General features: G+C 50.3%; 2 protein-coding genes across 6 annotated transcripts; one reads left to right on the top strand and one right to left on the bottom strand.

Moving 5' to 3' along the window:
- Window positions 1-9,103, top strand: ccdc66 (coiled-coil domain containing 66; the record flags this gene model as incomplete). Of its 3 annotated transcripts, none has more annotated exons than XM_083667584.1 (19): window positions 1-152; window positions 332-390; window positions 502-527; window positions 687-1,107; window positions 1,540-1,672; window positions 1,778-1,884; window positions 2,553-2,662; window positions 3,003-3,110; window positions 3,593-3,724; window positions 4,032-4,333; window positions 4,520-4,604; window positions 4,877-5,038; window positions 5,286-5,451; window positions 6,184-6,291; window positions 6,611-7,134; window positions 7,331-7,383; window positions 7,501-7,733; window positions 8,175-8,296; window positions 8,572-9,103. In XM_083667584.1, the coding sequence occupies 19 exons, from the start codon at window positions 142-144 to the stop codon at window positions 8,665-8,667; spliced, it is 2,958 nt and encodes a 985-aa protein (XP_083523710.1). In that variant the 3' UTR covers window positions 8,668-9,103. The 3 variants fall into 3 exon arrangements, with proteins under 3 accessions (XP_083523710.1, XP_083523708.1, XP_083523709.1); XM_083667582.1 differs by having other exon boundaries at window positions 6,608-7,134; XM_083667583.1 differs by lacking the exon at window positions 1-152 and having other exon boundaries at window positions 321-390; window positions 6,608-7,134.
- A 120-nt stretch (window positions 9,104-9,223) lies between these two features.
- Window positions 9,224-26,130, bottom strand: tasora (transcription activation suppressor a). 3 transcript variants are annotated; one of them, XM_083667824.1, is made up of 24 exons: window positions 25,799-26,130; window positions 24,138-24,283; window positions 23,789-23,881; window positions 23,560-23,632; window positions 22,921-23,012; window positions 22,569-22,703; window positions 21,846-21,976; window positions 21,548-21,579; window positions 21,247-21,352; window positions 20,654-20,757; window positions 18,877-18,980; window positions 18,600-18,672; window positions 18,435-18,509; window positions 17,274-17,978; window positions 16,606-16,913; window positions 16,324-16,456; window positions 15,676-15,894; window positions 13,635-15,049; window positions 13,298-13,420; window positions 12,610-12,769; window positions 12,061-12,169; window positions 11,518-11,696; window positions 11,216-11,365; window positions 9,224-10,780 (listed from the first exon to the last, which is right to left on the bottom strand). In XM_083667824.1, exons 1-24 carry the CDS (start codon window positions 26,016-26,018, stop codon window positions 9,600-9,602), a joined length of 6,066 nt encoding a protein of 2,021 aa, XP_083523950.1. In that variant the 5' UTR covers window positions 26,019-26,130; the 3' UTR covers window positions 9,224-9,599. The 3 variants fall into 3 exon arrangements, with proteins under 3 accessions (XP_083523950.1, XP_083523951.1, XP_083523952.1); XM_083667826.1 differs by having other exon boundaries at window positions 10,651-10,780; window positions 11,185-11,365; XM_083667825.1 differs by lacking the exons at window positions 22,921-23,012; window positions 24,138-24,283; window positions 25,799-26,130 and having other exon boundaries at window positions 23,789-23,854.
- Between the last annotated feature and the right edge of the window lie 1,121 nt (window positions 26,131-27,251).

Raw genomic sequence — 27,251 nt, 5'->3', positions numbered from 1 at the left:
GCTGTCAAAGCTGCAGTGATCTACTAGCCGAGTGTTTGACACTTTGTGTTGTTTCTCGCTAAACAGACAAATAATCACTTTTCTATCCATGATTTAGCTATGTCACTTGCAATGGTAACTCAATGACCGCTGTCCGCGAAAATGAATCTGGGGTGAGTCTGTCACAGTTGCTCATGATGTGTGTAAAGGCAGTTAATGAACCTAGCCAGCTAGCTCAGCGGCTGGATCCAGTCATTGTGCAAGCCGGAGAGGGCATGGGGATTTAGCTAGACTACTAGATAGATGCGCTAACTATAACTCTGACTTGTGGGCATTTCGCTATGTTCAACAGAGATGGTCTGATGTTCGAACTTGAAAATGGAAAGCCCAGGCTGACTTTATCCAAACATGGTAGGCACCTCGTTTTACAGTCAGTGTTTCAGTGGATACCTGTATAAACTAGGCCCCTGTCCCCGAATCAGCTTGTTGACGTGGATGTATGTGTTGTTGTTGTTGTTGCAGGTGTTGAAACGAAGAATCCCAATAAGGTACCTATGAACGCTCTGCCTGGCACTTATTTCGCACTAACAAACATCGTTGTGTTGCCATGGTTTTTCATGTCATCCATTTACAATTATGGACTACTGATCCACGCTGGCACCATGTGGCTGAATAATCAATATTAATTGTTCTTGTCCGAATGTCAGATACTCTCCAGGAACAGACCACACAATGTTCTCAACCCAAAGCAGTTACCCCAAGAGCCATTAGTACCCGAGGAGCTTCCCAGGGTCCAGGCACGGCGGAAAGACCCCAGGAGAAAGGCAGCTCCGGTGCCCGGCGCCGTGGCAGTGAAGAAGGACATGCCCGTGGCTGCGTATAATCCGACAAAAGCAAAGGACAACACAGACAACAACACCAAACCTGGGCCTAGAGGGAGATCCGCTAAAGCGTTAGCCAGACAAAGGCAGACGATCCCTGATAGAGATTCTAAAGCCACTAAGGAGGCTGGGAAGGAGAGCTTGGTATGCCTGACGAATGACCAGCTCCAACAGATCCTCAGCACCATCAACAAAGCCTCAACCACTACCTTACAGGAGCAGGAGCTACACAGCCAGGCGCAAACAGGTGAGACAGGAGATGATAATAATAATAATAACAGCAATGCATTTATTTTGTATAGCGCTTTTCTCAGTAATCAATGGAGAAAGCTAGTGGAGAAAGCTACTCTTCTATGCAGACATTGACATGATCTCTAAGCACACATGGTGTGGTCTGTATAGAGAGCACCTAATTCTATTGCCACTGACTCAGTTAAAGTACCTGGGAAGAGTTCCCCTTGATCTTTGTAGTAAATGATCATCCGTTGCCTACAAAGCTTTCAGGAAACCCAGCTCATTTAAATGTGGACCTACCGTATTTCTTGTTATACATGTAACAAAACATTTTCTGAATGTCCCGAAAGGAATGCTAAGCTTTCAGGACACCCCGCCCAGATCATTTCAAATGTGGTTCCACCATACTTCTTGTAATACATAATGTTTTGTGAATGTCCCTCAGGGAATGCCGAGGGCTCTAATGAAGGCCTTCTGGCCAATGGGACAGGGGGAGGAGGGAGCGGAGAGGGACTTCTCTTGACAAGTAACCCAAGTGGCAGGAATGGACACTCACAAGACAACGGGCTGGAAGAAAAGTAAGACTCTGTCTCTCCAACATGTACTTCTGTCTTGACAAACACCTGTGAATGTGAACATATAATCATGATTATCTCTTGTTTCTGTCTCTTGTCATTGGTTAGGAGGTGGATGAGTGGCCTCCCGCCCGGTCTGTTCAGTGCGCTGGGAGAGAGGGAGAGAGACAAGGAGGTGCTGGAGGCTAAGAAGGCACAGTGGAGGAGAGAGCTAGGTACTAAAACAACGGCTCTGCTTCAAGCCTTCTTCTCTGCCTTCCTTCAAGCATTCACTGATCTGATGTGACTGGACAGGTGGTAGCTGTGCTGTGGACCACCTGCTTTCACCCATCCAGTCATATTAAATAAGGGATCACTTGAAAGGAGCGGGGAAGGAGGGATATGTTTTAGTGGGGTTGTTTTATATGTTTATATGTTTGTTAGGGCATTTCTGCTTTATTGGGATAGAGACAGTAGAGAATGACAGGAAGGATGGGAGAGAGAGAGGAGGGATGACATGCAAGACGTGTCGAGTGTCGGAATCGATCCAGGAACCGTGCAGTTATGCGCATTAGTGTACGACGCCACGAAGCGCCTCGAGGGACATGTTTTTAAAGCATTTAAAGCTTTGAAGTTTAAACACGGCCCAGGAGTGTCTAATTTCACTCTCACTGAAAGCTTTTATCAACAATACAGTTCATACATTCAATATTGATGAGAGGGGAACAGACTCCCTGTAAAGCTCTATAGGTGACTAACACAGGAGTGGGCTGAGGTGATGACAGATGGGGGGTGGGGGCGGGAGGGGGGGCGGGGGGAATTAGTCAAGGTTCGCTATCGTGTTGCTGTGCAGCTTACGTTCATCAGCAGCTCAAGCTCTAGTTGTTGTGGTTTCGTCCTCTAGATGAACAGATGGATCTCAAGAAACAGCAGAAGTTGATTCCAGAGGCGATGCAGGAGCGAGGCCTGATGGGTAGACCCTTCGCCGGGACCTTGTCTAAACCGTTGGCTGGGGTAGGCAACGTGTACAGCAGGGGAGGCTGGTGGAGGCTGGTGGAGGCTAGGGGAGGTAGAAATCGGAGGACGGGCTCATTGTGATGCATGGAACGGAATGAGGAACGGCATCAAACACATGTGAATTTTCCTTGCCATTCCTTTCCCCCTCCCATGCATCACAATGAGCCCGTCCTCCGATTTCTACCTCCCCTAGCCTCCACCAGCCTCCCCTGATATACAGCACAGGTCCACAACACTATTTGCTGTTATCAAGTTGTTTTCCTCTTCTGGAGTCTGGGTTAGGGTTTGTTGCCCAGGGTGTGTTGTTGATGCGTGTCTGGGCTTTGTGAGGGTGCAGGAGGAGAGCCGGAGGAGGACGGCCTCGGCCCTGACGGACACAGAGACGCAGCGCTGCAGCAGCCAACGGGACCTGCCCGCAGCCATCCGCTCTGCCTTCATCCCCGGGGTACCACAGTCTTCCTCACCACATCACACAACAACAGCCACATTTATGGCACTAGTTCTCATGGAAGGTTTTACTCACCGTGACTGTTGTATAGTTGATTCACTTACTTGATGTACAAATGTGCTTGTTGTAAGTCGCTTTGGATAAATGACTTAAATATAAAAATATAATACACAAGTATAGACGGTTTCATCTGCATATGTATTCTGTGTAGCAATAGAACAGTAACATATATTTCTAAGATCAGAGATTTGTGTGTGTGTGTGTGTGTGTGTGTGTGTGTGTGTGTGTGTGTGTGTGTGTGTGTGTGTGTGTGTGTGTGTGTGTGTGTGTGTGTGTGTGTGTGTGTGTGTGTGTGTGTGTGTGTGTGTGTGTGTGTGTGTGTGTGTGTGTGTGTGTGTGTGTGTGTGTGTGTGTGTGTGTGTGTGTGTGTGTGTGTGTGTGTGTGTGTGTGTGTGTGTGTGTGTGTGTGTGACGGCCAGGAGGCCACCCCTGTGGAACACGCCTTCAGCGCCCAGAAGAGGGAGCAGCAGAGGCTCTGGCTGCAGGAGCTGGACCAGCAGAGGGAGGACGACAAGCTGAGACGCAGGCATGAGAAACAGCAGAACAGCCAGGTACAGACACAGAACAGCCAGGTACAGACACAGCAGAACATCCAGGTACAGACACAGAACAGCCAGGTACAGACATAGAACAGCCAGGTACAGACACAGCAGAACAGCCAGGTACAGACACAACAGAACAGCCAGGTACAGACACAACAGAATAGCCAGGTACAGACCCAGCAGAATAGCCAAGTACAGACATAGCAGAACAGCCAGGTACAGACACACTCTCTCATTCTTCCTCATTCCTCCCCCTTATCTTTATCCCTCTCCTTGACCCCTCTCCCTCCTCTCCTCTCCACCCCCTCTGTCCCAGGGGGAGGACCATGAGCACTGGGCCCAGCATTTTGACTCCATCCAGAAGAGGCTTCCCCCCCAGGTCCCCCTGGCCGTGCAGAGGGGGGGGTCAGAGCCCCTGAGCTCCCTGGGCCACCAGAGGACCCCCTCGGGCGCCCTGGCCATGGAGAGGGGGGCGTCAGAGGCCCTGAGCTCCCTGGGCCACCAGAGGACCCCCTCGGGCGCCCTGTCCGTGGCCTGGGACTGCCTGAGCACCTACGGGGGTGACAGCCTGGGACGGGCCAGTGTCGACACCACCACAGTCTTCACCCAGAAGTCAAGGTCGAGTGTCTGTCTGCCTGTCTGTCTATCTGTCTGTCTGTCCATCCATCCATTCTTCCTTCCTTCCTTCATATCATCCATCCATCTTTCCATCCTTCCTTCCATCCAGTTAGATGGGTAGGTTATGTATCTATCTCTCCTTCCATGTGGACATGTTCTATAAGTGGGCCTGTCTTCCATCTTCAGCCACCTTCGTACCATGACGGCCCTTCTGGACCCCACGCAGATCGAGGAGAGGGAGAGGAAACGTCTGAAACAGCAGGAGCATCAGGTAGGACTTTAACGTCAACACGCACGCACGCACGCACGCACGCACGCACGCACACACACACACACACACACACACACACACACACACACACACACACACACACACACACACACTATCAACTCAACTCTTGGCTTCCAGTGTGTGTGAGTGTTGACAGGGTGTGTGTGAGTGTTGACAGGGGTGTGTGTGAGTGTTGACAGGGTGTGTGTGAGTGTTGACAGGGTGTGTGTGAGTGTTGACAGGGTGTGTGTCCTGCTGTGTCCTGCCCGCAGCGTGCCATCGAGGCCCAGGTGGAGGAGAGGAGGAGGCAGCGTGAGGTGGAGGCCGCGGCCCGGCGGGCCCTGGAGGTCCGGGAGGAGAGGAGGGTGGAGCTGGAGAGACAGCTTATGGAGCAGCAGCATCAGCTGGACACGCAGAGGCAGAGGCACAAGGAGGTCCGCTGGTCACACACACACACACACACACACAAGGAGGTCCGCTGGTCAGATACACACACACACACACACACACACACACAAGGAGGTCCGCTGGTCAGATGAGAACACATTCCCCGGCACATTGTCCTGCATCTGGCCTCTGTCATGACCTTCATCGTTTGTTATTATCTGTTCATTGAAATCAATCAGAAAAGGAAAACCTGCTGTCGCTTTAAAACTAAATGAATAAAGTTGAACCCTGCAGGAGCTGCAGAGCCGCAAGACGGAGGTTCTGTACCAGAGCGTCCAGCGGGCCCAGGAGGAGGCGCTGAAGGACAAGCACCAGCAGAGGATCAGAGAGCTGGCCAGGAAGGGCCACGACGTCTCCAAGCTGCTCCACGCTCTGCAGGGAGACCCCGGCTCTTCACAAGGTGAGACACCCTAACTGTTCCTTCTCTGGAGGGAGACCCCAGCTCTTCACCAGGGGAGACACCCTAACTGTTCCTTCTCTGGAGGGAGACCCCAGCTCTTCACCTGGCTCTTCACCAGGGGAGACACCCTAACTGTTCCTTTTCTGGAGGGAGACCCCAGCTCTTCACCTGGCTCTTCACCAGGGGAGACACCCTAACTGCTCCTTCCTCTGGAGGGAGACCCCAGCTCTTCACCTGGCTCTTCACCACTACACCCTACCGACTAACAACTGCTGTGACACACTCCAGTGACTCCATAGTAGAGACGTTCGTTGGCCAGGAGACAGTGGGCGAAACCATGTGGTTTCATAGCAGTGTTGAGTTGTCTGAGGGACTAGCCCACATCTCTCCATTTGATGAATGAATGAATGAATGAATGAATGAATGCATGAATGCATGCACAGTACCAGTCAAATGTTTGGACACAAACTTGCCAAGAGTGTGCAAAGCTGTCATCAAAGCAAAAGGTGGCTACTTTGAAGAATCTAAAATATAAAACATATTCTGGTTTGTTTAACACTTTTTTTGTTTACTACATAATTCCATACGTGTTCCTTCGTAGTTTTGATGTCTTCAATATTAATCTACAACGTAGAAAATAATTTCTTTTTAAATAAAGAAAAACCATTGAATGAGAAGGTGTGTCCACACTTTGACTGCTACTGTGTGTTTGTGTGTGTTTGTTGTCCCCAGTGTTCAGTGTGAGGGACTCCCTGAGCAGCCGGCCGTGCCAGACGGGGGCGGAGGGAGAAGAGGCCTTCAGCGCCATGTCTCCCAGGAAGGACACCGCCATGCAGACCGGTAACATCAGCCTTCCTAGCCGTTAAACATTACGTTAAAATGACTGAGGATTGCATGTGTGAATCTAGAGAATCTAGTTTGAGTACGTTCTGAAGGTTATTCCAGGTATTCAGGTCACAATAACTAAAGGCCAATTCACCCAGCTCAGACGAAACATGGGACTGCTGTCCATTCACCTTTACCTGTACATTCACCTCCACATTCATATGCTGAATACATTTATTATATTGAATGAATACAGAGTGTATTCAATAATCATAGTTTATTAAATGATGACTAAACCACTGATTCACCCCCTGGTTTCATCTGTGGTCAGAAGTGGTCTTAGCCATCCCAGCATTCCCAGGGGAGGCTCTGGGGGGCCAAGGCCGTGGCGTTCAGACCCCCGACGTCCCTGTGGAGTACGGACCTCCGCCCCACGCCAGACGGGCGAGGCGGGGCGCCAGGCAGGACCAGGAGCGCTGCCCGGGCACGGGGAAGGAGAACGTGTGTCTGAACGACGGAGGAGGAGGAGGAGCAGCGGGGGAAGGAGGGGACCCCTATGAGGCCTACGCACGGACATACAGGGGGGGGCAGAGACAGAGGGGGGGCCGCAGGCCGGACTGGAACACTAAGAGGCCCAGTAAGCCGTTCGTCCCGGCCTCTGAGCGGTACCCCCTGGGCCTGCAGCACAGCCGGCAGGAGAGCCGCCTCCGCAGGCAGATGGAGCTGATGACCCTGGTGGAGAGGAACACCCTGTCTAAGACCCCCCAGCCGGACCCCCCCCTCTCCTCCTCCCCACCACCACCACACCCCACCCAGCCCCACGCCCAGGCCAGGAACAGACACAGCCCCGTCAGAAAGGTAGGGGGATATCTGTCAATTATATCTATATCTATGTATCTATCTATCTATCTATCTATCTATCTATCTATCTATCTATCTATCTATCTATCTACGTATCTCTCCCTGACTAACAAATCCCTGAGTTCATAAGCTCTGATTGTGTCTGTGGAGTAACTCATGACTTAAATGACTGAAACATTTTTTTGTCCCCCAGGGAGAAAACCCCTTTAAAGGGATGACCAACTCCACGGCGGTCCCTGCAGAGAGGTGAGCAGACAGAGACATCCTGCAGCTTCAGATCCGTTCACCTGGAGTCTCCTGGCTCTCTCTGTCTGGATGGAGGTTCAGGATGTCTGGTAGTAATGAAGAGCCTTGTCCCTACAGAGTCCGATCCCCCCCGGTTCCTGCCGTCAAACACAGACTACAGACCCAGTCTCTCCAGCCCCCCCGCGACCTCGCCCCCAACACACAAGGACAGGGACCCCACCAGGAAGCAGACAGCCCTCCTCCCATGTCTGACTTTGTCCCCTACCTGAGGACGGACGAGGTGTACCACCTGGACCCCCTGGCCCCCATCTCCAGACCCCCCACACAGCCCCACCAACACACACACACAGGTCAGTTAACACACACACACACAGTGGAGTGGAGTGGAGTGGGTAGAGAGTTGGTTGGTTGAGCGGTTGAGAGTTTTTGGAGTTACAAAGCTTAGTTTTAAAGGTTTAATGGTCATCAGAAAGCTTTTCAGAGTTGATGATGATTTACTTGCCTTGATGTTTTCAACCAGTCTGGTTCTGTTCTGTTCTGCTTGTCTCAGAGGTGACCCAGAGGTGTGTGTGTGTGTGTGTGTGTGTGTGTGTGTGTGTGTGTGTGTGTCTGTGTGTGTCTGTGTGTGTCTGTGTGTGTGTGTGTCTGTGTGTGTGTGTGTGTGTCTGTGTGTGTGTGTGTGTGTGTGTGTGTGTGTGTGTCTGTGTGTGTGTCTGTGTCTGTGTCTGTGTCTGTGTCTGTGTCTGTGTCTGTGTCTCTGTCTGTCTGAATGTTTTTTTTGCTTGTCTCAGAGGTGACCCAGAGCAGAGCGGGAAGCCCCCCCCACCAGAGAGACCCTCTGCTGCACCCGGAGCTGCTGAAGAATAGAGAGAGGCAGCAGGCCATCCTCAAGGGCCTGTCGGAGCTCAGACAGGTGAGTCCAGGGTCGGTCCCATCCTCAAGGGCCTGTCGGAGCTCAGACAGGTGAGTCCAGGGGTGGTCCCATCCTCAAGGGCCTGTCGGAGCTCAGACAGGTGAGTCCAGGGGTGGTCCCATCCTGACAGGTGAGTCCGGGGGTGGTCCAGCTCAGACAGACAGGTGGGTCTAGGGGTGGTCCAGCAGGTGGGTCAGGTGGGTCTCATATCAGGACAGCCTTGTGGCTCACAGCAGAGTATATTAACATTGTGTTTCACGTCTGTCTGGTTTCAGGGCTTGCTGCAGAAGCAGAGAGAACTGGAGAGTGGACTCAACCCTCTGCTGAAGGTCTATGAAGGAACCCACTCCCCTCCCCTCCAACACATGTGACCTAACAGACCATGTGACCTAGCATACACCATGTGACTTGCACAGACCATGTGACCTGCATACACCATGTGACCTAGCAGACCTCTCCAGGGGCACATGTCTGAAATGGAACCAAGCAGCACTTTAACATTATGATTTATCTTACCGTTTAACATTCATGGAAGTATTTAAAACTCAATAAAACACAAATGTTTGCACTTTACCTATGATGAGTATTGTATAGACGCTGTAGAAGGTACGGACCTGTGTTTGAGTGGCTACGACTAGTGATGGTGTGTGTGGTGTTTTGATGTGAAGATCAGCAGGGTAGTTTGGTGGTTGTAGGAAGCTTTGTGTGTATTTCCCAAGACTCAAAAGGGGACCTGACCATGATTATCAATTCTGATAACAATCTGAAACTTGTGGTGTGTAAATGTGAATTAAAGTATTTTTTTTTTTAAATAACCCTTTCTCATTCTTTTTGTACCATTTTATTTAAACATCTTGAATGCCCATTCAGTGCCAGCGGGACGGCAGTCGTGTTTCAAACGTCAGAATGACAAGTCAGGGACAGTCGTCGTTTTCACAGGCATGTTTTAATACAAACAATATGACAACGAAGTGTAAAAAAAATACAAAACGTTTTAAGTTAAAACATGGTGCTTCCAACACCACGCGGCCTGCTTCCTGCAGTCTGTGGACTTACAAAAACAAGGATACCAGGATATCCTGATGAACAACACTGAGGAAATAACAACAAACGTATTAGAAAATACAAGAGTTTTTTTTAGTTTTTTTTTTTTGCCTTTTTACAAGATTCTGACATGCTTGGAGCGTCCGTCTGCAGACATGCCAGCACTGGCCTCAACTTGATGTTCCATCATCCAGAAAAATGAAAAGTTATCGTCAGTGTCTTTATAAAGCGCTTTAGGATAAACTATACACATCCGCTGCTACCAGCCTTTATACCCGCCTCTGTGAGGTCGAAACCTCTGTCCTTGTGTGGCTTGGTTGGGATTCCAGTTCCCCATCAGCCCCCTCCCCTGTGGCTGTATCCCCCAGACGCAGGTCACCCCCGCCTGCCCCGCTCCGTGCCAGGCCAGGGGCAGGGGCATGCTGTTGGGGAGGAGCAGGACTGGCCTGGGGCCCCCCCCCACTCCGTTCACCAGGGGGCTGTGGAACTGGTAGAGGTTGTTGTTGAGGCTGGGGCTGGGCAACAAGCCGGTACGCTGCATCATCGTCTGGGACGACCTCCCCATAGCTGCCATAGTGCTAGTCATACCCACTGCTGCCGTGGGAACAGGGATGGCGAGGGGGAGGCCACTCTCGCTGGTGGGAGGCCCGTTTCCTTCATCGCCAGTGTTAACCGTTGCCTGGACAGCGCCCCCCACGGGAGTGGAGGTGGTAGTGTTCCTCTCCGGGCTCAGGAGAGCGCTGTCTCGGTCGTTAGTGTTGCTGGGTGTGGCCGGTCCCCTCTGGACCTCCACGGTACCCCTGTTGTCGCCGACGGCACTGGCTGAGCTAGCAGCAGAGCTAGCATCAGGGCGGCAGGGGCTGAGGATAGTGCTGAGGCCGTCCAGAGAGCTGCATAAGGACATGTCGCTGTCACTAGAAGTAGCAGCACCAGTACCACCACCACCCAGACTCCGCTGAGAGTGGATGGAGGCCAGGGAGGAGAGGATCACCTGCTGCTTGGGGGTCAAGTCGTGGTCGTCGTCCTGTTGGCTGATACTAGGTGGCTGGTTGGAGAGGAGGCTGGAGGACAGGGACCCCACACCCCCAGGGGACTCGGCCACCGAGGGGGGGCAGAAAAAGGTCTGGTGGGGGTTGACGGCGAAGGCCCTCGGGGAGCCCCCGCCCCCCTCGGGCTCCAGCTTGGAGCGGGCCATTTTATCAGCCTTGAACTGGGAGATGGCCATCCTCAGAGCCTCGAAGTTGGGCTCCAGGGGTGCCCCCGCCCCGGCCACGCCCCCCCCGTCAGAGGAGGACAGGGAGGAGGAGAGAGAGGAGTCAGGGACCAGCTGGTCCAGGGGGGGGCAGAACTCCTCCGTCTGGGGCATGGACTGCTCTGTGACAGGGGAATGTTCCACCGACTCCAGGGGTCCCTCCTCCTGCACCTGCCTGCCTGCCGTCACTGTGGAAGAACCACAGAGAACATCGTCACCTCTGAAGAACACAACCAAGCACAACACTGTGGCTATAAGCTTATTTGATTGATTGGTTGATAAAATCATCAATTTTATTGCACAAAAAAACATTCAGGGTTCTCCCCAGGATTTTTGAACAAGGTGGCGCTTGATTGCACCAACAAAACCTTATTCATGTCAAAAATGCGAAAAAACAACATAACACTTTTGCTTTCGTTTTTAACAACAATGTCATTGGCAATCAAAGACAGTTACTCTATCGTTACTAAATATATAGTTTAATTTGTCTTGAAATGTTTACATGGTGGCGCCAACCAAGACACTCATCCATTCTTTGGGCAGAACCCCGACATTCCTTCCTGATTCCTTTACCGTCTATAACTAGTCTCACCGTCTGTTTATGTGTCACCATGACGACTCACATTTCACGGTGACAGGGTTGTCTGTGAACGGCTGCTTGTCCCGGATGTCATGGAAACCGACCAGGCCGTTGAAGTTGTGCATGATGTCATCAATCTTGGCGATCACGATCCCACTGCTGGAGTAGTTGGAGAACATCTCGAACCGACATTCTGTCAATCAATCAACCAATCCATCAATTAAATATTAATTAAATACAAGACACACACACACAAAAGACACACACACAAAAGACACACACACACACACACACACACACAAGACCAAAAACACCTAACCATGTTACGCAGTGTGTGTGTCGTACCGGTGAGGAGGATGGTGTGCCGGTGTTGGATGTGCTGGCCCTGCAGCCGGACCAGGCAGTCCAGGTCCGGGGCCTGTCTGCACGCCATGTCACACTCGTGGTAGGGCAGGAACTCCACCACCTGCCTCTTCTGGAACGCCGTCAGCACGTTCAGGATGCTCATCGCCTCCCTCTTGAACCTGTCAATCATTCGCAGGACGGCGGTACATTGTTACGATAAGTCGTTGCACATAACCCACACGTTCATCACCCCGTTGAGAAACCTCCCTTCGACGTGAGCAGGTCCTTCTGAGGGAGGTTTCTGTCTGGCAGGTCGGAGCCTGGCTGTCCTCCCCTCATTGTGTTGCTAGTGTGTATTTATTGGTGTTGCACTTGTTCTGATCTGAGGTTTTACTGACGATGACTGATGTAGAGTTGATTAACTTACTGAGACAACTGTACTTATTATAAGTCTCTTTGGGTAAAATGCTAAATGACTTGAATGTAACTGTAAGTTCGTCCAGCAGCTTGGAGACAACCTGTCGTCCAGTAGCACCGACCCACCTGGCCTGTTGTTTCAGTTTCTTCTGGGTCTTGAAGTGCACCTTCCACCTCCACACACTCTCCGCCGAGTTCAGCTGGTCCAGGAACATCAGCAACGCCCGCAGACGCTCTACAACAACAACAACAACAACAACAACATTATTATCATATCAACGCCACAAGTGCCACTTCAAGTCAAAAGCGAGAGACTAAATCAATTCAACCAAGAAGGAAGTAATTTGATTATCAACTCTGAATCCATCAGTGGAGGTAGAAATCGGAGGACGGGCTCATTGTAATGCATGGAACGGAGTGAGTGTGTGTTTGATACCATTCCTCATTCCGTTCAATGCTTTACAATGAGTCCCGTCCTCCGATTTCTACCTCCGCTGATGCATGTTAACTCCTTCAGTGCCAAGGGTGACTTTATTCACTGAAAACACATCAATTCTGATGCCTCATTTTGTAGCCAATCACGGTATCGTTGCTAGGTAAAACACCACATCGAACACTTGGCGCTCTTAGGTGGCGAGTGTTCCGGAACCCTTTGGCAGTTGGTGAGTTGGTCACCGTGGGTGATGAAGTCGGGGTTGAGCAGGAACTCGTCAGACACGATGACGCCGCCAGAGACGAACAGCTCGTTGTACGTCTGGTTCTTCATGTCGTCCACGCTGTCCACCCCCGCAAACACCACCGACGGGAGCCTCTTCAACGACACCAGGGCTGGGATCTACACACACACACACATTATTCTATATATTACAGAGTAGGAATGAAGGAAGGACCTACCCCCCCTATACAAGTTTCTCTCCTGTTGATAAAAAATTGAAAATAAAAACACCTTCTTCTAGCATTGTGACTGCCTATGGCCCCTGGTGCGAGCATTGATTACTTTATCTTATGATGACTGATGGATAGATGATTCACTTACTTAAACAAATGTATTTGTTGATTTGGATAAAGGCGTCTGCTAAATGAATGAAGAAAGGAAGGAAGGAAGGAAGGAAGGAACTTAGAAAGGAAGGAAGGAAGACATGCTCTGGACTTACCAGTTGCGCGTTCAGGTGTGGTTTAAATGTCAGTATAGAAGGAAATGACCTGACGAAGATCCTCGTCGGATCAAAGCTTGTTTAATAAAGGTGGTGGAACAATTTAGCGGGCCTCCATTCATTCTGTACTGACCTGACCCTGCCCTGCAGCCCACTAAAGGATGTGTGTTTTCACCACTTGATCACAATGTGTCCATGGTTGCACCCACCTTGTGGATCTGGGCAGCGATGTCCTTGTTCTGGATGATGATCAGCAGCTTGTCCATGTTGCTCTCCCTCTCCAGGAAAGTCAGAGGGCTGCACTCCACGTTCCCCAGCCTCTGGAGGTACTCCTGGTGAACGGGGAAACATCTGGTTAGAAATCACTTCACACAGTGACAATGAGCCATAACAACATGTTGACAGAGAGGCAGAGAGAGAGAGAGAGAGAGAGAGAAAGACACACACACACAGACAGACAGACAGAGGCAGAGAGAGAGAGATAGAGAGAGAGTCAGAGTGTGTGTGTGTGTGTGTGTGTGTGTGTGTACCACTCTGACGCTGTACCCTGATCTGGTTGAAGATGCCGTTCTCCTCCTCTGTGGTGTGGATGTAGAACTGGACAGAGTTCTTCTGCACGTCCTTGATGATCTCCACCAGGCTGCTGAACATCTCTGGCTTCAGCTGGCTGATCAGGCTGCTCATGTCCGGGCCAGGGGCCGCCGGGGCAGGGTCAGGGGTCAGGGCAGGGTCAGGGGTCACGGCTGAGGCCGCTGGGTCCGGGGTCGAGGCCCGGGAGAGGCCCGGGCCTGGGGAAAAACCCGGTATGGGCTCCGATACGGGCTCAGATACAGCTGAGGAAGGGTCACTCAGAGAGATGGAGAAGCGGCTGCCCGCAGCGCCCTGCGGCCCTGAGGCGGGGCTGGGCTGAGGTAGACCGAGCTGGGCCGAGGGGGGGGCAGGGTAGGGAGCCGTGCCCAGGGAGGAAGAGGCTAGCAGGGACTCGGACGGTGGGCTGTGTGGGGTGGAGGAATCAGGGAAGGGGATGGAGGGAGGAGAGTAGGCGTAGACAGACAGAGGGTCGTGAGAAAGGAGAGGGTGTTCTCCGGCCTCGGTAGTGGTACAAGAGTGCATAGTGTTGGTTACAAAAGCATGGCCGTTTGACGAAGACGCGGTTAGTGTGGCGTGTGGCGGGGCGGAGGTGAGTGATGTGTGGTGTGGAGAGGAGGAGTTAAGCGCTGTGTTGCGTGGAGGGGCCGGGTTAAGCGTTGTGCTGCGTGGAGGGGCGGAGGTGGCCGAGGAGCTGTTCCACTGGTCCTCCTGGGCGTCTAGCACCATGTTGAGGCTCTCCCTCAGACTCCTGACGTAGCTCTGGAGGGGGATGGAGGAGTTGTAGAAGGCGATGTACTCGGAGAAGGGCAGGAGAGAGGGGTGGACTAGTGTCTGGGGCGGGGGCCGGGCTCTGGGAGGGGGGCTGTAGTGGACACTCTCCCCCCTGAGGAGATCCAGCATCTCTGAGGAGAAGTCACTCAGCTGGTCCTCCACAATACGGTCTACGCCTCTGGGAGGGGGTTGCGGGGCAGGGCTGGGGCTGGGGCTGGAGGGAGGGGGCTGGGGGGCAGGGCTGGGGGAGGAGGAGGGAGGGGGAAGACACTCAGGCAACTCCTCTGGTGGCTCCTCTGTCTCTTTAGCTTTATCTTTCTCCTCCTCCTCCTCTCCCTTTTCTCCATCCTCTTCCTCCAATTCATCTACTACTTCTAATTCCTCAGCTTCTACATATTTCTCTATTTCTTTCTCTACTTCTGCTACTTCCTCTTCCTCCTGTGCTTCCATGGGGCTGTCCTCGGCTGGTTCAGGTGAAGGGTAGCTGCTGTTGCTTTCTGGGATACTGGGGGAGTCGGGGGCCACAGGGGTCGGAGGGAGGTTGAGGTCTTCCCAACCCCCCTCTTCCTCTCGCTGGAAGTGAATCTCTTCTACTGGAGCTGTAAGACAAGGAGGAGATATTATCAGACCTGAGAGTGAAAAATAAACCTTGAAATGATCGCTATCCATTCATTCATCCATTCATTCATTCATGCATCCATCCATTCATCCATCCATTCACAGCGTTCTCCCCAAAGACTGTAAGAGTGGCGCTGCGCCAGGCTGTGAACTTGGCGGCGCTATCTTTTATCGAGAACCGCATCGTTAAAAAATGACATTTTTTGGGCGCATTTTGATATGAATCAACACAAGTCAGGTTTTGATGATGCAATCCAGCTCCACGCTGTTTTAAACTGCTGGGAAACCCTGATTCATGATAGAAGAACAGTCAAACACAAGAACATGTCCCCGACCACGGTTAGAGTTAGGGTTCACCACCGCCTAGGGTTAGGGTTAGGGTTCACCACCTGGCAGGGTTAGGGTTTGGCTTAGGGTTCTCCACCTGGCAGGGTTAGGCTTAGGGTTCACCACCTGGCAGGGTTAGGGTTAGGCTTAGGGTTCACCACCTGGCAGGGTTAGGGTTCACCACCTGGCAGGGTTAGGCTTAGGGTTCACCACCTGGCAGGGTTAGGGTTAGGCTTAGGGTTCACCACCTGGCAGGGTTAGGCTTAGGGTTCACCAGTACCTGACGTAACGCTCTCTTCAGTCCTCGTGGCGATGCCACCTGGGGGTTCAGGGGTTAAATGCTGCTCTTCCTGGAGAAACGTGTCACGCGGTCGCTCGGAGGGGGGGGTGGGGCTTCGCTCAGGGTGGCTAGGGTAGCTGGTTGCCATGGGGACCTGTACGAAGCGCGGGTCGTGAGGGTTGTCCTTCTCTCGTTGGTGATACTTCCCGGACTTCAGACCTGACAGAGAAGGAAAGAAAAAATGTTTTAAAATAAAATATCCCAACTTGTTTTCATCCTTTCTCCAGCACTGTGACTGCCGATGGCAGTTGTTCTTATCAAAGGTTTTACTGACGATGACCGACACTTGCTGATTCACTTCCTTAGACAAATGTACTTATTGTAAGACGCTTTGGATAAAAGCGTCTGCTAAATGACTTTGGAATGGAAATTTAAAAGACGGAGAAGGTAATAGCAGATGAAAGCAAAGTTCAAAGGTTTTTTGTCGTCCATTTTAGGGTAACCATTGACATTTGTAATCCGCTTCCATGGCTTACAACAGACTTTAGAACTTTAATTCTGCTCCTGCCTTCTTCAGTTGACGTATCTGAGGTAAACGAAAGACATCATGAGCAGTATTGGTTTAACTAGCTATGATGTCTCCACTACCTGAGATGGGGATGAGGACCCAGGGGATCTCCCCGTCCTCCTCGTCGCCCAGAGAGACGCTCCCTCTGGGCAGCTCGCTGTGAGAGCTGGGGCTGAAGCCCTCCAGGCTGCTCATGCTGCCTGCAGTCTGCTCCTGCACACAGAGACACAGGGAACATGTTACACACACACATGCCACGCATGCACACACACACACACACACACACACGCGCCCAGTATCTCCAAATGACAAGGAAAACAAACAGAAAAAAAAACAAATAATAAAAAGTTCAAAGAAACTACCTCCAGGTAGTCACGCTTGTCCTGCACCCTCTTCTCCTCTTCGGACGGCCGTTTCCGGAGGTCGATGTCACAGTTGGTGGGCAGGCCCAGCTTGACCATCCTTTCGAACAGCCACGCTTCCGTCTTCTCCTCTACGTCCCTTCCTCCGGGCCTGTCCTCCCCAGAGCCCCTGGCAGTGTTCTTCAGGCTGGCCAGCATCTTGACCAGCTTGACCGCGGCCTCCGAGCCGTCCCTCCGCAGGTCCACGTCCTTCAGGCCCACACTGTGCATGACGGCAGACAGGGAGGACGGGCTCTGGCCTTCTTCAGCTAGTGGGAGGGAGGGGAGGGAGGGAGAGAGAGAGAGAAAACATAAGCTAGGATCAACAGTCTAAGGTCTAAAACTTTTCAAACATATTATAAACATTGTTAAAAGAGCCATCAAAACATCCATAAACACAGAAGAATTTATGAATGTCATATTTTCATTATATCAAAGTGCTTAAAATAAAAGATCTAATAGATTAAAAAAATATATAAAAAGATAAAACCTCTCCTCACCTGGTCTGAACTCCCCCCCAGACACAGTAAAACCTCTCCTCACCTGGTCTGAACTCCCCCCAACCCAGTAAAACCTCTCCTCACCTGGTCTGAACCCCCCCCCCCCGACGAAGTAAAACCTCCCCTCACCTGGTCTGAACTCCCCCCTCTCCTGAGAAGCCTTCTTCAGATACTTCAACGTCTTCTCCGCCGTTTCCTGCTCCATCTTCCTCTTCAAGCCTCGAGCGTCCAGACCTCCACCTCCTCCTCCCTCCTTCCCCCGCCCTCCTTCTCTCCTGACGTCCCCCTCAGCATTTCGCTTACATGTCAGCACCAGGTTGATCAGCTCCTGGACCCTCTGGGGGTCCGACGCGGGGCGGAGAGGAACCTCGGGAGGCTGCGAACCTCCGTTGGGCTTTAGCACCTCTGGGGCGGGCTTCTCCGTGCTCTCCCAGTCCGAGACGGGGCTGGTGGAGTCCGGCAGGCCGCAGTAGGCCTCCATCAACTCCTTGGCCTTGGCCACGGGGACCGTGTAGAGGGTGGGGCTGTAGAGGTATGACCGTACGTAGCCCTCCATGTTGAGCTTGTGGTGTTTGGGCGCTGGGAAGAGCCGCCCCCGGTCGTCCAGCTTGGCGTCGTACTCGGTCATGGGGTAGGGGCGGACCTTGTTGTCGGTTAGGCCGCTGAGGTAGTCGAGGGCTTGGCGTTCGACCCCGGCAGAGAGGTCGGCGGGCGGGTTGCAGCGCACCTTGACCAGGGCGTGGTGCAGGGCGGGGACGAAGCAGTCCAGGCGGGGCATGACTGAGTCCCGTGACTCGGAGGGCAAAGGATCCTGGGAGGCCAGGCATCTGGATGCTTCACACGAGAGAGAGAGAGAGACTTTGAAGACTACAATGAAGAGATCTGAATACTTTTATTTAGACAATATTTTGTTTATATTAGTCTTAAAGTGACTTGCATTCAACGGTACAGAAAATAGCTTTCAGATTACACAGCTGCCAGGAGGGGGTTACAAGCTGGTGGAGGTAGAAATCAGAGGACGGGATCATTGTAATGCATGAAATGGGGTTAGATTCCATTCCTTATTCCATTCCATGAATTACAATGAGGCGTCCTCCGATGTCTGCCTCCGCCAACCTCTACTGACAGCTACATACGAGGGGTTGAGGTCAATCTCATTATTATTTCCCATTTCCCGTACAAAAAACGTTGGTTCATTCCCAGCGTTTAGGAACTTACCCAAACCCTGCTATTTGCTACATCACGTACTGTAATCACAGAGATATCCTTGTGGACAGCTGAAATACTTACTGTATTTGGTCACATCCCTGGACTCTGGAAAGACAAACAGGGCTTGCAGGCATCTCTTCCACCCATCTCCTCTTTCTGGAAAGTACAAAACGCAGTTCGTTACCTCCACCAGGAAAACAGTTAGAGTGGCATGACAAACATGCGCCAGAGCAGGATTTGACGCACCGATAGGGGTGGCCATCTGGACTGAGGACAGCAGGAAGAGGAAGCCTCTGTCAGTCAGGGGGTTGACGAGAACCTGCCCAGTGGAGGGAACAGGGTTAGATTAGTCTGGGATTACCCAGTTTAGGAGAGACAGGCACAGATGTCTGACAGTTACCTACCACAGACAGCTACCCACCACAGACAGCTACCCACCACAGACAGCTACCCACCACAGACAGCTACCCACCACAGACAGCTACCCACCACAGACAGCTACCCACCACAGACAGCTACCTACCACTTTGTGTGTTTCAAGACTGTCCAGCAGCGCTGCAAGGTTGTCCCCAGACTTTGCCTTCTCCACGACCTCCAGCAGACTGCAGTACATCCCATTCTTCAACACTGGAAGGCAAGAACACTGAATACATCAACGGACTGGAAATCACAGACAGTCTTACAGCAGACGGCCCTAGTAGGTTTCTAAAGATTTGTTTAGGCTCGTGGCGAATAGATTCACCCTGCTGTTAACTGTCTACTTCCTATAGTCTCCCTTGCTTCCTCTTACAGATATTATCCCTAAGTGACCTACAATGGAACATAGTTAACAACAGCTCTATTCTAATATGAGTGCCAATTGGTCTGGTCGCAGGAATTTAATTTATCGATAAGGACAATTTATCCGAAGGAGATATTGAAAAAGGAGGCTAGACTAACCATTTAGATCCTGTGTTGTGGTATGTGCAGTGAAATCTAACTTTTTACAATTAACAAAGAGGATAATTCAACTTTAGGTGACAGTTTCGTTACTAACTAACCTTCTAATAAGAACTACAATATTTATTTTTCTTTATGCAGGGTTGTACTTTATTTAAGCTTAAAGTGTTGGCAACATGGCAATTAAAATAAAAATAAAAATTCAATCAATAATATAATATTAAAAGAAATAAAACCTTACCCCTATCCCTACTCTAACTGACTTAATATAAATTTAAAGAGGCCCCATCCAGCATCGACATTCGCGACCGTCGAATACTCTCGGTTCCTCTATCAGCCCAGCTCCATGACTCCAGAGCAGCACCGTGCCCGCAGTCGAGGGACTTTGACGACTCACTTCCCCTTCCAAGTGAAGCGGTTGCTCAACCTCCAGCAAGCCTCTTGCCAAAGTCCCAACTACTAACAGCTCTGGGCGATGGCAAGTGCTGATAGAGCGAGGGCTAAGTCTCAAGGTAGCTAAAAGGGAACCTACTCCGATGCCAGCAGCCTCCAGGCCGGGGGATTCCTTGTCCGAATTCTCCCCGGAGAGAACCCCGACTGGGCTAGACCTCCTGGTCCTTGGGTACGGGGGCACGTCCTCTTTGGGGTCTTATGGAAGGCCCACTGAGATGCTCTTGTCATTCCACTGTATACCTTTCCCCCGGCCTGGACTCCTCCTGGAACCCCTTCAACCTATCAGACTTCTTTCTCCTTCCTCACACCATATTTGGGCACACCTTCCCCTTATTCTGGAAAGTATCTTAGGAGGATGTACATGTACTCTCCATCTAAACATGCACTTTCCATCTACCATATCCTCTGCTTCCAGCTTTGTCAGGTTCCTTTTTCTCTCTCTCTCCATTTCAATTATATTATCTCCAATTATATTATCTCTATTATATTTCAACATCAATCATTAAAACATGCAAACGGCGAAACACCTTTCAACATGTGTGTCATCCCATCCGCCAGATCCGCCTGCCGCTACCTTTCCTGTGTCGTGTCCCACCTCTGGACCGCACCGAGATCCACCCAGGTGGCATTGCAGGTCGGGGGAGGGCCATATTTTCGACAACAGTCATACAAGCTAAGTACAGCACACACAGGTCTGGGGCTGGGGCTAGATGTACATGTACGCTGTCTGACCTCACCTTCACGGCCGCCTGTGAAGCCCTTCCTGGACACTGATTCAACTGTCTATGGTCACGGTGAGACCCTATGTGGTGAGAAATTACCTCACCTTCATGGCTACCAGCTTATACTGATTTAACACCATGCCTATATATGGTGAGACCCTCTCCAGCGGGTCAGTATGACCTCACCTTCATGGCTGCTGGCGTAGAGGTTCCAGGAGAACAGAGCGGGGGGCATCTCCTGAACCACCTCGTCCAGGGCCATCGTCCATCCGAGCTCCAGCTTCTCCGGCCTGACAAACATGGAAGGTCAACAAACGATCAAGGTCCATTCATTATTTAACACCATTAGGACCCTAACCCTAGCCCTAACCCTAGCCCTAACCCTAGCCCTAACCCTAACCCTAGCCCTAACCCTAGCCCTAACCCTAGCCCTAACCCTAGCCCTACCTCCTTCCCTCGTCTCCTCTCTACGTGTCTTGTTTTTACTGGGTATGGGATCCAGTAGGGTAGCTAATAGGTCTTTACTGTAAATACAGTGACTCCCTCATTAACACAATTGAGTGCGACTTCTGTTATGTATTCATTAATTTTGAATTCATTTCTACAGGTAAACGCCATTATATATTAAAATCTACCTTTTACAAGAGAGACCAGAGCCATCTCAAATGATCATGTCAATCCTTTCAGAATACCATTCTCAAGGAGGGAGGGACTTAGTTATCATATCAATCAGAGTAGCATTCTTAAGGAGGGACAGAGGGAGGGAAGGAGGAACTCACAGTTTGAAGGGCAGGAAGGGTGGTGAGAAGGACTGGAGGCAGACTTGGTAGTGGACTCTGCCCCCGTTCACCAAGTCCCCACTCCACACCGTGTAGCTGCTCCTGCCTGTCTCACACACACACACACACACACGGTTGATGACACTGAAAGAGGCCCTTATCAAAAAAAAAAAAAACTAAACTAAATTTGTTCTAAATGACTTATCTGGCTAAATAAAATAGACACAACCATTACGTAATCTTCCTACAGAGAGCAGTGAGCACAGTGACACACAGGTCAACAACATGGGACAGCCATTACCTTTACTCCCCTCAGACGTTTGGCTGTTCGACCTGCAAGAAGAGAAAAACAGTTTGTGGATGGAATGACATTGGAATGACATTGGAATAGGCTCAGAAGATTAGCCTTCCCTCCCACTTGATTGACGGTTAAGTTAATAATGCTGGTCAATTCCATTATTGAACCTGCTTTTTTTTCCCCCATCAGCCTCCTACTGGTACATCAATACATAAGCCATTGTTTCTGGAAACACAGACAGGAGCTTGGTGCCACCTCTGTTACCTTATGGGAGCCAGGGGCTTGGTGCCACCTCTGTTACCTTATGGGAGCCAGGGGCTTGGTCTGGAGAGGGGCGTCTTTGCTTTTGAACTGGAAGGAGACCACGGCGTAGGGACACGCGTGCCTCGGCCTGGCTCTGAGCTCGTCAAAGGAATACTCGTAGAAGTATTGCTGCAGGGACGAGGACAGAGAGAAGACAAGAGGACAGCGTGACTGTTCTGGTAGGTGATGAGCATCAAGAGAAGGATGCTTGGGGGCGCTTAGTGGCGTAGCACACAGACCACATCATCAGACCACATCATCGCAAGGTTCCTGGTTCGGTTCCGACCCTCGACCTTCGTCTTGCATGTCATCCCTCCTCTCTCTCACCCATCCCTCCTGTCAATCAATACTGTCTCTATCCCAATAAAGCAGAAATGCCCTAAAGATATTTCACTTGAACACACCCTCACTCCACACTAAACTCACACCTGAACACACCCTCACTCCACACTAAACTCACACCTGAACACACCCTCACTCCACACTAAACTCACACCTGAACACACCCTCACTCCACACTAAACTCACACTTGAACACACCCTCACTCCACACTAAACTCACACTTGAACACACCCTCACTCCACACTAAACTCACATTTCAGGTGATTCAAATTCCTACAGTACTGTGTGTGCGGTAACAAATAGACAAGAAAGCTTGCAACAGACCATGCAGTGTTGTGAAACGTAAACCTTCCACTCCACAATAACAACGTTGTTTACCTGCGTGAGCTCGTAGGACCTGAAGGAGGTGAGAGACGTCACTTTGCTGGCGTTCTTGGAGAAATGGCTGTCGAACTTGGGCGTGGGGTCTAGAAGGTTCTTGGACATGTTCTCGTATATGCTTTTAACTCTACCCTGTGGGGGGGAGGGGACGCACAGGCACACACAGACAGACACACACAGGCAAACAGGCACACAGACACACACACACACACACAGTTTGAATGTGTTCATTTCGAGATCCGCTTCACACTGTAAGCACATTTCAGACACCAGACAAAACGTTTATCAATGATGTGTCGCGTCACTGTGTTTTATCGATGATGAAATTATGGACGGACGCTTTGTTTACCTTAATAACTTTAAATATCACAATCTCGCCCGTGACTCCTGGGTTAAAAGGGTTGATCTGTAGTAAATCTGAGTATTTAGACAAGTAGACACCTGGAAAACAAGTCGGAAGCATTACATGACATGTCAAACGTTCAAAGGGTTGTTTAAATGACAGCAACTCCTTATAACTGTTGTGGACGTCCGTCTAAGACATTACAACAACTAACCACGCTGCTGTCATGCTTCTGTACAGCACAATTACCGGTACTTCAAACCGTTACATATAGACAGACCAGTGGTCTTTTTCAGACGCTAACCAACATGAGCTTTTACAGTATTTGCTGGGTGACATTGGCTATATTGGCCATGTATCAGCAGCAGATGGCGTAGCAGTCGTTAAAACACCTTAGCAGGCCAGGTGTGACCACCTGCTGTGAGGTGAGCATATGGGCCTTTGTCTTCCCTGGGCCTTCAGCGAGGGAACCATTATCACCTCAGGAGAGTCATTAGGCTCCATGGCTAGTAGGCTAGGGACTAGTAGTCTAGTGTGCTTCGCACACACACACACACACGCACGCACGCACGCACACACACGCACACACACTGAATCTAAGATACACCTGTCAGGGTCATGTGATGCGGCCCTGGAGTGCCTCACCTTTGTTGGGGTTTCCCAGGGCCGTGATCCAGCTGTGCCCCACTAACAGCCCCTTCTCACAGGTCCACAGCAGCTGCAAACACACAGGGTGAATACAGGGGTGAGTTCAACACACACATACACGCTCACATGCGCTCATACACACAACCAATATTTGACCGTATTTAACACTATTTAACAGTACTTGACCGTATTTCACGCATACTCCAGTCATAAACTGTCCACTCACTTTGGTGGCGTCACAAAGCAGGAAACAGTGAGCCTCCTCCAGCTCCTTCTCGGTCCTCCCATCCTGTTTCAGCTCCTTCCTTTTCTCTACAAACTGTCAATCAAATGTCAATACCTGATTGTCAACAATAACCATCCACATCCCTAACCGACACAATAACCATCCACATCCCTAACCGATACAATAACCATCCACATCCCTAACCGATACAATAACCATCCACATCCCTAACCGATACAATAACCATCCACATCCCTAACCGATACAGGGGGAAAAAAAGAAGCAAAATCAATTCACAAGTGTTGAGTGTAGCAGCATATCCAGTCAGAGAGAGACGGAGGTCTCTTACGTCTTTCTCCAGAAGCTCGCTGTGGACCAGCCGTGGTCTGGTGTAGACGAAGGTCCCATCAGAGGCCGCATCCCGGTAGTTGGAAGACAGGATGGTCAGGATGTCCTCAAACTCTCTGGACTCTGAGGACACGTACTGGAACAACGCTGTGGAGAGAGGGACAGGTGAGCTGTGTTGGTCAGGGGGACAGGGGGACAGGTGAGCTGTGTTGGTCAGGGGGACAGGGGGACAGGTGAGCTGTGTTGGTCAGGGGGACAGGGGGACAGGTGAGCTGTGTTGGTCAGGGTGACAGGTGAACTGTGTCAGTCAGTTTCAGTGTCTGTATCCATAATAATTAACAGTTAACTCACTAACTGCCAAAGAATTCAGTAACACTCACAACCTAGAGTGCTTTACGCACCACCTTAAAGTGTTTTATGTGGTATTTACCTAGCAACAATACTTTGATTGGCTACAAAATGAAGCATCATAATTCATGCATTTTTGGTGAATAAAGTCACCCTTGGTACTCGAGAACGCTGACCATCTGGGCGACTTTATTCACTGTCAGCACTAAATGAGTTAAAGACACACAGCAGTTCCTTAGCCGAGTCACTGACAACCAGCATGAGTATCTAGTAGGCTGTCCCTCAGGAATCGTCTAGTAGGTTGTTTGAGTAAAATTGAAACAATCACACATTTTTGGTCATTTACACACAAAAAAAAAGAGAGGCAAAAATGAATCGAAAGTGAAATAAATAATCTGCATAATCCACTAAAGATCTGTATCTATATATGCCGGGAAAATTTCACACGCATTGCTATCGCTGTGACAACTGACCACACGATCACAGACATGCAGTTACATAACAATGTCTGTGTGGTCTCAGTGACACCACCTTCACACAGTGCTGCACTTTGCCACCAAAGCCTGAACTGTGTGACAGTTGTGGTTAATATACACCACAGTCCAACTTTACAAAATAGTGAAAGTGAAAGTCTGAGTCTGGCCTGTGAGGCGACACTTACTGGGGAAACATAATGTCTGCATGACAGCTGGACTGTATACACTGGGGACTGTCCCCTTCCTAGAGAGTAGGGAACCTTATTCCCTATGCATACTTGGTTTTGCCAACAAAGAATGCTATGAAAAGGCACTAGCTAGTTTTATGTCTAATCAACAACAACAACTGCAACATTATTGGAAGGTGGTAGGTTTAATAGAAGGTGTGGCCAAACAAAGACTGTTGTCTGTCTTCAAAGTGTGTCAATGGAAAGATAGTTAGCGAGTAGTGAACTGGACCTGGTAACGCTTCACAAAATAGTCACAGGAAGTTACACCAAGACATCATCGCAACTCAAAAGCCAATGTTTCACAAGAGGATCCTCCAAGTGGTCCTGTCCTCCAGCCTGGGTCTGGGTTAACTACGCCAGATACCTGCCTCGCAGGTGAATCAAAGACTTCGTTTTAAGACACACACACACACACACACACATGGAAGACCAGAAGCTGTCTAGCGACCCTGGACAGGTTAGAACTGGGTCAACCCAACCGGGTCAGGCATCTCCACAGGCACAGCTAGCATCATTTGAATCCCGCCAGGATGGGAAACAACACATAACAACAACAAGCCAGTTTAGCTAGCAGGCACTGAGGCTGCAATACACCGGTGAAGCCGCACCTCTCTGCTCTTTGTTTTTCCTCGGGATCTGGAAAGGCACCGGCCTGGGATTGTGTCTCATTTTCGCCCCTCCACCGCTCAGCCTCCCTGGTCCAGCTTGCTCAGATGCTAGTCTTTCGTGTCCAGATTGCTCGCCATCTTGGCTCGCCGTAAACTCCGATACGTGCCGCTTCGCACTGCGTCTCGTTCCGGGAATGTCATCCCCGCCGCGGCTCTCCATCGTCGAATGAAGCAGCGCCTATCTGACAACCATTCCGTACCGTTGTCGTTAGTTAAAGCTGCAGGCGATGGAAGAAGTGTTGTTTTCCCACCAAACACTCCCAACAACTACATCCCGCCATGCTGATCCACGGCACTGACGTACACACACACAGTCGCTACGTTTCTTACGGTCGACTACGCTCGGCGCACTGGAAACAGCGCCACCTGCAGGCCATTTGCTGAAGTGAGGTAGAGTGACAACTGTATGGACGCCTGTACCTGTGTGAGGTGTATCAGATTACCTATATATACATACAGGCCAGGGTGTAGCGATTTAAAACATGCCGACCTTTTTTTTACTAAATTGGGTTCAATTATGATTTTCCTAATAAATGATTTGGTTAGTTGTCCATTTCGTGAATTGTTTTGCTTACAACCAGTACTTCAATCAATAGAATGTGAAATACACACACAACCGTATAATCTAAATGATTCACTAAAATCATCAACCAAACATCTTAAAAGACATGCATTCATTGTTGAGTTGAGGTCAGAACAAAATCTGTTTGTCAACAAATCAGTGTGTGGCTTTTACCCTGAGAGAATACACTCACCAGACAGAGAAACACAAGCTGACAGGACCCTCGGGAAACAACCCAGGGCAGCCAATCAATGCACAGCCTAATGCAAGGGAGGTACTGCAGTGAATACAGCCTGAGAATAGTAACCCTCCCTGGGGTCTCATTGACTTGGCTTGCATCAGCATGGTTATTATCACCTCACATGTCAGGTGTGTGTGCGTGTGTGTGTGTGTGTGTGTGTGTGTGTGTGTGTGTGAGAGAGAGAGAGAGAGAGAGAGAGAGAGAGGCCAACAAGTTAAAGTGGCCTGGCTTGTTATTCCATCCTGTAGCCACACCTTAGCTTAGAGCAAGAGTGTGTGAGTGTGTGAGTGAGTGTGTGTGTGTGTGTGTGTGTGTGTGTGTGTGTGTGTCCTCCAGCAAGGCTTCTAGGTCCCAGGAGGTGTTGTTGAGTGATGCCAACACTTGTTTCCATGACTGTATCTACTCTCTTGAAGCACCATGTAGTCTAGTGTACATAGAAATGGTTTCCAAATTATTGTTGGAACACTTTACCTGTTTAGTAGTAGTATCTCTCTCTCTCTCTCTCTCTCTCTCTCTCAATCTCACACACACACACACACACACACACACACACACACACACACACACAGTGTTTTTATTTGTATTGTTGT

This window comes from Argentina silus, assembly GCF_951799395.1.
Source record: "Argentina silus genome assembly, chromosome: 4".
NCBI classification, from domain to species: Eukaryota; Metazoa; Chordata; class Actinopteri; order Argentiniformes; family Argentinidae; genus Argentina; species Argentina silus.
The sequence above is the reverse complement of the archived record's forward strand: the minus strand, read 5'-3'. Positions and strand labels throughout refer to the sequence as shown.

Coding starts and splice junctions, on each gene's coding strand:
- tasora (XM_083667824.1), bottom strand. CDS start 26,018: ATGGAGAGCCGCGGCGGGGATGACATTCCCGGAACGAGACGCAGTGCG. Junction 21,977..22,568: donor GGTCCTACGAGCTCACGCAG/GTAAACAACGTT, acceptor TCGTCCCTGCAG/CAATACTTCTACGAGTATTC. Junction 12,770..13,297: donor TCGCTGCCCAGATCCACAAG/GTGGGTGCAACC, acceptor GTGTGTGTGTAG/ATCCCAGCCCTGGTGTCGTT.